The following is a 10,134-nucleotide window of genomic DNA, read 5'->3' on the forward strand; positions in this document are numbered from 1 at the left end:
AGCTAAGTTGAGTGTCATCTGCATAGCACCTTGTGGGACACATATGGATCCCTCCATGTTACCTGGTATTAGCAACCTTCTAGGTAGGAAGCAAACTGTTCCCATGCTGCTCTGCGGACACCGAGGCTCCTGTGGGTAGACAAGAGAGTCTTGTGGTTGACCATGTCGAATGCTGCTGAAAGGTCCAGGAAGATAAGTACAGATGACAGCTTGGCTGATCAAGCAGCATGCAGTTTCTCAGAAACGGCCAAAAGGGCTGGAATGTGCCGCTTTGAAACCAGACTGGTTTGAATCATGGAGGTTGTTCTGTGAGAGATTAACAGACAGTTGGTTAAAAACAGTGTGTTCCAGAGATTTAGAAAAAGAAGAAGTGATACTGGTCTGTTGTTTAACAACATGGGTGTAGGAGAGAAAGAGTCAAGTCAAGTCAAGTGGCTTTTATTGTCATTTTTACTATACACAGTGGTACACAGTAAAAACGAAACAACGTTCCTCCAGAACCCTGGTGCTACACTAAACAACAAAACAACATAAAGTGCATCGAGTGCAGCCTGGTGCAAACAGTGCAAACAAAAGAACAGTACAGACAGACAGAGTGCAGACAGACAACACAAGACAAGACAAAAGACAAAAACCAAGTATAGCGCCGACTAGTAAACCTACTGTATACTTAAATATACAGTACTGTGTGAGGAGAAATGTAAAAACTATACCCAGGAGAAAGTACAACAGAACAGAGCAATGTAGCACCATTTTTGGATCCGGAGAGGCCGCTGCGAGCTACTGCCGCGCCGCCATCTTGGATCAGATGAGAGAGAGCTAACAACAAAACAGAAAACAACAAAACAGAAATTTACATATCAAAGTATTCAAATAATATCAACATGTTTACATATTATGTATTATTAAATGCATGTGGCATCTTTTTTGTCTTTCCTATTGAATACTTTTATGTACTCACACCTAAGTCTCAGACACAACCTGTCGGATGATTCTAATTCCTGCTAATCTGCAGTACTACTTTGTATAGTTTCATTAACCTGGAAATACATTTCTCTATACATTTGTGTTAGATGTGTTACATGCATTTTCATTTTTTTTTGCAACTTATTTGCTATCATATTACCTTTTGTAACCATGGAACCCTTTATTTTGTGTGACAAAATGGCTAATATATTTCTTTATCTATACCGGATCTTATATTTTGTTTATCTTATATATTGTTGGCCAGACATCTTGTTACGCATTGAATATATGTGTTGTGCCTTTTTCACTACTAATAGTGGATGGAATACTGTGGCATTTATGACTGTTTTAAATTAATTTGAGTTAACTTCATAATTAATATCTGCAAGACCTCCTTTATATTAACGATATCATAAGCACTCAAAAATAAAAAATTAAAATTAAAAAAATCATATTTCAAGTATTAGCTCTGGTGCAGAGTGTATCACACTATAGTCAGTTCTTCTAGAACTTGACATAATCAACTGGCCATTGTCTATAGGTTTGCTGGGTGTCCCAATGTAATTGTCGATGCCTTCTGATTTGTGAAGGCAGCTGCTGCTCGATAACATTGTGGCATGCATGCCCTTATCCACCTTATCAAGTGCAATGCTAAAGTATGCAATTAGTTGTTTTCCTATTCCTGCTGCAAATCTATTTCTTTTCAGAGACAAAGTTGGATAATCTTATTTATCTATAATATCTGAAATTACTATATAAAATTAAACATTGCAACACTTGAAATTGATTGATCAGTTGCTTTTATCATGATAATTGTAATGCAAAGTCATATATCCATGGTCTACTGACCTGCTATGCCAAGGAATGACAGCATTTGTTTTAAAGTTTAAGGTTTTAATGCTTTCTGAATAGTATCCACATGTGCTAACAATATTTTATGGCATTGTGCCTTAAGTACTTTTCCTAGGTATTCTACTTTTAGTTTACAGCATTGTAGGTTCTTTTTACCAACATTATGCCCATTCTGTGTTATTGCTTTTAAAACAATATGAATTAGTTGATTGTCAAAATACATTAGCAATCAGTTTGTAATTTTGCTAAGTCATGCTCAAGTACTTGCTTGAATAATGATAGGATTTCACAATATCTTTGGGATAATCTAGAATCTAGTGTAGGTGTATTAACTATGATATGTTAATAAAAATGTAAATGCAAACTGAAATTATTACTAATTGTTTCTGGCTGTTATGGTACATAGAAGAGATAGAGGTCTATTATGCTATGACTTCTCTCTTTCTTTCCATCCTTCCTTTCTTGTGAAATAGGCCATCATTGTTTGTTTTCGCTTTTGTTGACCCCATGTTCATGTTTATGCATGTTTAATGTCCCCCCCGAAGTGCCTCCTTTTACCTTTCTTCCTATAAGTGTAGTTTGTCTTGTTTAGTGGTACAATTGTTTGGTGACTTTTTACAGGATTTCATGTCCTCTGTCCAGCATATCTCTATTTCATATTTCTTTCTTTTTGTTCTTGCTGTCACTTGATTCTCACTTCTTGATTTCTTTTCATCCAACTTTAATAATCTCCATAATTCTCTTCTTCATGTTCACTTTGGTCTTTTTAGCTTACCCTGCATGTCTCTCTTTGAATTCTCTTAGGCCTATGCCTTCTTCCTTCCTCCTTGCACTTCAAATTTCCCTTTGTTTTGATTATATAATCGTCTCTAGGCTACTTATGTAACCCTAGTTCCCCAGAGGGAACGAGACGCTGCGTCCCAAAGCGTTGCGTTGCTGGGGCTCTTTGTCCTCAAGATTGCTGACATCGACGTGGCGTCTTCTTGCTACCCCTGTAAAACATCTTAGGATAATTTTCTAGATTTTTAATGTCTTCAATTGAACTGTCTGGGTCAACTAAGATGGGATAAATTGCTTTCGTCCGCTCGGTATGTACTATTAATGATGAAGCTCTGTTCCCTGTTTTGCTAATCTTCCTCTATTTTTGTATTATGTTATTCATCTCTTTTCCCTGCATTTAATTTTCGTTCTTTTCTTTTAAATCTAATCTAATTTTTCTTATCTAAAATTAATTTTATTACACAGCTACTTGTTAACTCTCTTTTGTCCAAACATTTCATATTTCCTTATATAAATATATTTGTTTATTTATAATTTTTTGTTCAATTACATTATCTCTTCTTCTAAATCCTTTATTTTAACATTACAGTGGCACAAGCTGGCTCATGTTTTTACTCATGATGCAGGCTTGCATTGCTCTGTTCACGTTTCCTCTGTGCACCAGTTTTATATTGTTCTCCGATCCCGTCTTTTGGATTGTTTTTCACTGTTATACAATTTCTTATTATTATTATTTATGCATATCTCTTCCAATGTGTTTAGTTCATACTCTAAAATGTATCCCCTTACCCACTGAATCTCTTTAGGTTTGTCACAATTGCTGTCAGACCTGAGCAATAATATTATATACTTATAATAATTTATTTATTTTAATTTTGTTCTGAAAATGTGCACTAATCTTTATCATATTGTATGTGTCTTTAATAAAGTCAAACAGATGACTAATAATTTAGGGTATGGTTAAGAGGCTTATACTACTACGCTGCTCAGGTCACCTCCGATTGCTAATTTTCTCAGATCAGTTTTCACATGGGACTATGGCATGTAACATGTCCAATCCATTAAATATTGAATGTTCCCACTTTTGTCTCTGCCACCAGAATATTTACTTTTAGCGTGCAGCTTTTTCTGTCTCTCTCTAACCCGCACACACACACACCCTACACCTTTTTTCTCATTTCCTCCTGTTAAGAATTGAAGGTAGCAAATAGGAAACTACCACAAACGGTTCACAAATACTGTAGTCAGCATGCAATAAAGTTACTACAGACACAGCTTAGAAGGGAAAAAAGCTAAGCAGCTCAAACTGTTTTTATACAATCTATATAATGTCTATATAAGGATATACTTGCATGCGTATGGTATCAATGATATGTAATTAAAAGGTATTTCTATGTACATGGCTGTAAGAACTGCATACAGGCATATGCAGTGTGTGTTTTTTTTTTTTCCTTTCCCCAGCACTGGCTGTGTGTTCACTTACACACATCATGCGTAAGCATGTTCTTCTATAATAATATAATATTGTAACAGGGGCTAATAAAATGTATATATTTAGACTAGAAAATAATTCATTGTATTGTTATTTATATTCTTATTTTTAGATAATCAAGTAGGCCATGTTTCCACTCTTATTTCTATCATTATATATTTTAATTTGTATTGTAATTATTTTAGTTTTCTTTATTATTGTAGTCCTCAACCTGTATTTTTATGCTACTTTATGCTATCTTTAAATTTAACACATTCATATTTCTCCCACCCTTATACTTTAGTACTTTATTTGCTATATATATGTTCAAACCTAACATGCAATATATAAATTTTTATCTAACGTGCATGTATCCCCAGATTAAAACAGATTTTTTTAATTGACATATCACAATCTCACATGCATATACATATATAAATGTATATTTATGAATGATGTGTGTATGTATATACTTACCAAATTACCTAAATGCTCCTCACGCAACGACATACAGCAATAATCACATCATCAGCTTTCACATGCAAGTATGAAATTAATATAAACAATTATAAACATTTTATATCTCACACCTAGTTAAATTTGCATATTTCCTCTTTTGCTAACAATTTACATTCACCAATCATTTTACAGGGCTTTGCATATCCCACCTTTTGCTTACGTGTTTTCTGCTAAGTTTATACCTATCCTTAGTTTAATTCCACCCATTTCCAGGAGGCCTCGTTCACCTCCATACCATTCAAATTTACATGTACAAAAAATATCTCTTGATAGTGATGTTTTCTAAAAAAAAAAAAAAAACCTGATCATGCACTTTTGCACATAATAACAGATCATCCCCCGCAATATTCACACCTTTTCTTAAAATCTGGTCTGGGTTTTTTTTTTCTGTGTCTGTAAACCATCCTTTTGTTTTGTTTACACTTTGTATAGAAATTTGTTTTTCATTCAAGTTTCATAAACCAGGGCTTTAGTTTTAACACACCAGCACTTTTCTCCAAATGCTTTTCCTATTTTTTATAGCTCTCGTCTTCTACTTAGTTTTTCTTAAAATCTTCTTAAAATATATTTCTCATGCCATAATACTTCTTTATAAAACATTTCCTGTCTTACTCTCATCCTGCCTGCATCTTAAGCTCATGCTCTCATAGAAACATCTTACTTCCTGTGTGTTTTTGGCATTGGATCTAGGGTTACATTTTTATATGATTTTTCCACTTAAGTTTCTACTTGTGCTTTGGATATATGTGCATATGCTATTTAAGTGTTTTAAGTAAGGCATGCTGCTTGCTTATTTTACTATTTTATCAAAACTGCCATTTTTCTAATCCCTAACCTAATCCTAACCCTTATCTGCTCACTGGCCTTTATAACATGTATTACATTTACAAGCATTTTGATTGTATGCTGTATGCTAGACTTAACTCTAAAGCATGATTATTGATTTTTGTTAACTCTCTCTATACACTAAGTTTTTTGCAAAGCTGAGTATTATACTATGCTGAATAATGTTTATATGTATTAAGTTTGGATTTAAACTAATATAAGCAGTTATGTTATCTGAAGCATACTGCTAAATGATATTATATAATACCTAATTCTACTACTGATAGCTGAAGCTGACCTAAGCTTAATTACATTAGGTGAACTTTATGCACCCTATTATGTCAAAACGTCATGCAGTCTCTGTTTTCTCTGCATAGCCAAGGTGTTTAACCACATAGGCAGCAGATGTGTATCAATATCTTTTTCTGACATTTAATATGTTCCATACATGACTTTTGACTGAATTTTGCACAGTACATAATGCACCTGCACATGCCTCTTCTCTGACTGCCTCAGATGCCTGTTCCATTCATTTACCTTCTTTATGAAGTTAGTAATAATTTATATTTGAATTTATTTTTAATCCAATTGGATATTTTCTTTTTGTCCAAAAGATACAAAATGCAACAAGTGTGTTTCAGCATTCTCGAGTCTGCATCCTTAATACTTGTGTATCTGTGCAATATGTTCTGCGTGTGATCTAACCTGGTTATGGTCATCCATGACATGCTAAAGGATGAGTAAGATTAAAGAAGTAAGGAGTAAGGGAAAAAAAGGTTGAACATGTTTTGGTTAAGAATACATTCCATTCTTTATGCAAATAAGATGTGTGTGTGTGTGTGTGCTTGCAGTGAAAAATTTCTGAATGTCTAGGTTCATCTGATTTACATCCTTGTTTTCACTTCCCTCTTTGCTCCTGCATGAAATATAGTGTACAGTCCTGAATTCAGAAAATTACAATTGAATTGACCAGAAATGACTCACACTCCATTGGATAAAGTTAATCGCTTCCATTTCAAGGGTAAGATTTCTAATAAAATATCCATATGTGATTTGTAAATCAGATAAGTTTGAATTAAACATGACAGTGTGCCATTTGTTCCAGACAAAATATTCATTTTCAGTCAGCGCAAAGTATGTTTGTTTGCATATCTTACAAAAATAAACCGAAATTGCCTACCATTACATAGAATACCTGAAAAATTGTCTGTCTTTATCTTTTTCAGGGGACTCGATTTGAAACACACTGAAGACACTGATTACGGACAAAAAATAATGGGCAAGTATCTTTTATGAGCAGAGCTCATACCAGCAGCCTCAGATCGAAAGTCTTACTCTCTAGCAATGTGCCACGGGGTGGTTGAGGATTTGAGGAGAGAGCGAGGCAGAAAAAGCAGTGCAGATGAGACTTATATTATTGCTTGGGGAAGGAAACAGAGAAGGGAGAAGCGTGGGGTGAGAAGGAAGTATAAAGCAGCGGCAAAAACTAGAAACATCAGAATCAGGTTTATTGGCCAAGTGTGTTGACACACAAGGAATTTGGTTCCAGCTGTTAGTGACTCTCAAAGTACAGACATAAATAAAACTATACATTCAGCTTGGACTATACAAGACAAAACAGACTATACAAGACAAAACAGAAAATGTGGACAATATAGACAGTATGAGTATTAATTAGGGATACAGATTATGACAGATCAGTAATGTACATAAAGTGTGTAAATGCATGCTAGTACAAATAACAGTCTTTTGTGTCAGGTATGATAGAGTTACTTTAGAACTTTGTACAATATACAGCAGCCACAGTGTGTGTAACATATACGTACGATGTGATGAGGAGCACAAAAGACTATGCAAGAAAAAAGGAGAGCAAGAAAAAACTTTGTCTGAAGAAAAAAAATCTTGGCAGGCTATCGGCAGCGGTGGCTTGGGGGAAAAAAAAAACAAAAACCGAGCGAAGAACAAAGGAAGTGCATACTAACATCTAGCGGTAGCACAGGGGAAAACTCTGACTTGTATCACTTCATGTACATACATATAATATATTAAAGAATAGAACAACTTTAACTTAAAATCATATGTCTGGATTTCACCAGACTTATGCCCATTGTTTCAGACATAATTTTCATTTCCAGTCAGCATAAAGTAAATTCATTGTTTTTTTAGTAGACCTCAAAAAAGTAAAGTGAAAAATGCTGCTTCAAGAACATTTACATTTGTGCTTTTAGCAGACACCCTTGTCCAGAGCAATGTACAAAATTAAAGAAATATTTCCCTTTTCAGACAAGTACCACTTCTGTGCTTTACGGTGTTTCTGAAGTTTCTTAGCAGACTGATAGGCTCTCTTTTCTCACTGAGTGGCACTTCTTCTGGCTGGATCATATTGTCTTTTATATTGCTTCTTTAGGGTGATTTTTTCATCAGAGTTGGTGTGCATATGTTACATTTTTATACAAACAATTACTTTTTATTACATTTTTAATTTTTTTTTCGATCTGCAGACAAAATACATTTTGCTTAAAAAAAAATTGCATCAGTGGCTGGAAAAATGTGTGATTTGCAATGCAAGCAAATCTGAATTATAACAGTTGAATCCCTTTACAAGGAACTGTAAATGTCTGCATTATTATATGTAACACATCATTTGTCAGTAAGTTATGTTCTGTTCTTTCTTTATAGAAGAACATAAAAACACTCCACTTGAAAGATGGACGGAGGACATGGTGAGCTCGTGGTTGGCTTCAATAGGAATAAAGAACAAATACATAAAAACTCTACATGAACAAGAAGTAGATGGCCAAGTCCTCCTTAAAATCACAGAGGAATTTCTGAAAAAAGAGACTGGGATGAAATCTGGTCATGCATTTTTGATAATAGAGAGTAGAAATGAGTTAGTTGAGAAAGTTCAGAAGCAGCAGAATTCCCAAACAGAAGAACAGATAAAATTAGAGGCAGTGCCTAAAAAAATAAAGAGAGAATCAAAGCCACGACCTTTTGGAAAACCAGGCATTGACTACACATATACAAAACATGATGTTCTTCAGCCTGAAACAGGTGTCATTGACCTTATAGCACCATGTCATGAGTACAAGTCATTCAATACAGCTGCAACTTTAGATTCACAAAGACTTAAAGCCAAGCTGGCAAATGAAGTCTTTAAGTTTGCCACCGGATGCATGAACATGAGATCAAATGGCACAATACACTTGGGTGTAATGGACAGCAAAGGTGATTCTGTCTATGTACATGGTGAAATCATTGGCATTCCCATTAGAGAAAAAGACGTATATACTGATGCACTGGATTACATTGAAAAATGTTTTAAAAGTAGCAGTGAGGTCATACGGCAGTGTATAAAACCACCCGAGTTCATTCTGGTAATTGATCCAAACAGCAAAGAACAACACCACGTGGTTGAATTTGATATTGAGCCTTCAGAAAGCTTAGTGAGAGGTAAGGTGTTCTCTGTTTGCTTGCCAAAATTCAAGGAGGAGTCCAACAAATGTATATTGGAAAATGAAACAACATATCAGAGAGTTGGGGCCAAAACAGAACCAGTTAAGAGTCTGCAGGTGTTTTACCAAGGAGTTCAAAGCAGGGATGCACAAAGAGAAGCAGCAGAGAAATCACAAGTCACAAGTCAAGAATGCTGCCAAGATCTGGAAAGAAAACTCCTCATGCTTCTAACAAGTGGGAAGAAACAAATAGAAGAAGAGAAATTGTACATACTTGTAACAAACAGGTTTTCAAAAGAAGATCTTCAGCACACAGATATTTTGTTGAAGATGAAATTATTCTGTGTGTTTGACTTTGACCCAGATTCCATGGTGTCTGGATTATGCAATGAATATAATAAAATCCATAAAGTGAACCTTCACTTCATGCAAAACTACAGAATTTCAAGTGGCAAGAGCATCAGAGAATTAGTGAGCCATCTGCATTTGTTTAACCAAACAAGTTGGATATTTTGTAATGGACGGAATGATTTTGCAGGAAATGAGGCTCCTTGTGATGAAAATACATGGTGTAAAACAAAGAGAACTTTCTTAAAGGATTGTGTATCATTGATCTGCAAAGATATCTTGCCCCAAGGAACTTTCACTGTGATCTTCCTTCTTACCTCTCCTGTTGAGACACCTTTACTGAAGACATTCGATGAGTTTTCACTGACATGCAAGGCCATGAAGAAATTATATGCATTTCAGAATCAGAAAGGAACTTTCTGAAATGGAAAGCATCTGTACTAGAAATATGTGACGAAGAAACACTGAACAATTCAAGTGTTGTAGGTTTGAAAATAAGCCACATCAATGCAAATCTACAGCAAATCCTGAGCCAGAGTTCTAATTTGAAAAGCAATTATCTTTGTTTGTCAAAGCAAGATGCAATCTTCAGATAAGAGATGAAGAAGAAATGTACTCCTTGGAGATTTTAGGGGTGAATCAGTGTGAAGAACAGGCAGAAGAATACAAGTCAAAAAAAGAAAAAATAGAAAGAGACTTTTATCGAGGAGGAAAAGTGACATGGATGAATTTCTGGCTTGCAGAAGTTAGGGAAGTTGGCGAAGTAATTCAAAGAGATGCCTATATTGAGGTCAGTCAACTCCTGGAAGACTCTCTGAAGTGGAGTTCAGATCAAATTCCTGTCAAATGTATTAACATCTACCATTACGCTGGCAGTGGAGGGAGTACAGTAGCAAGACAGGTTCTGTGGAAGTATAG

General features: G+C 35.0%; 1 protein-coding gene across 1 annotated transcript; it reads left to right on the top strand.

Moving 5' to 3' along the window:
* Positions 1-2,066: 2,066 nt before the first annotated feature.
* LOC124376793 (sterile alpha motif domain-containing protein 9-like) lies at positions 2,067-9,762 on the top strand. The gene is made up of 4 exons (XM_046836070.1): positions 2,067-2,906; positions 6,345-6,434; positions 6,640-6,692; positions 8,093-9,762. The coding sequence occupies exons 3-4, from the start codon at positions 6,689-6,691 to the stop codon at positions 9,637-9,639; spliced, it is 1,551 nt and encodes a 516-aa protein (XP_046692026.1). The 5' UTR covers positions 2,067-2,906; positions 6,345-6,434; positions 6,640-6,688; the 3' UTR covers positions 9,640-9,762.
* Positions 9,763-10,134: the final 372 nt, after the last annotated feature.

Source organism: Silurus meridionalis, chromosome 23, assembly GCF_014805685.1.
Source record: "Silurus meridionalis isolate SWU-2019-XX chromosome 23, ASM1480568v1, whole genome shotgun sequence".
NCBI lineage: Eukaryota > Metazoa > Chordata > Actinopteri > Siluriformes > Siluridae > Silurus > Silurus meridionalis.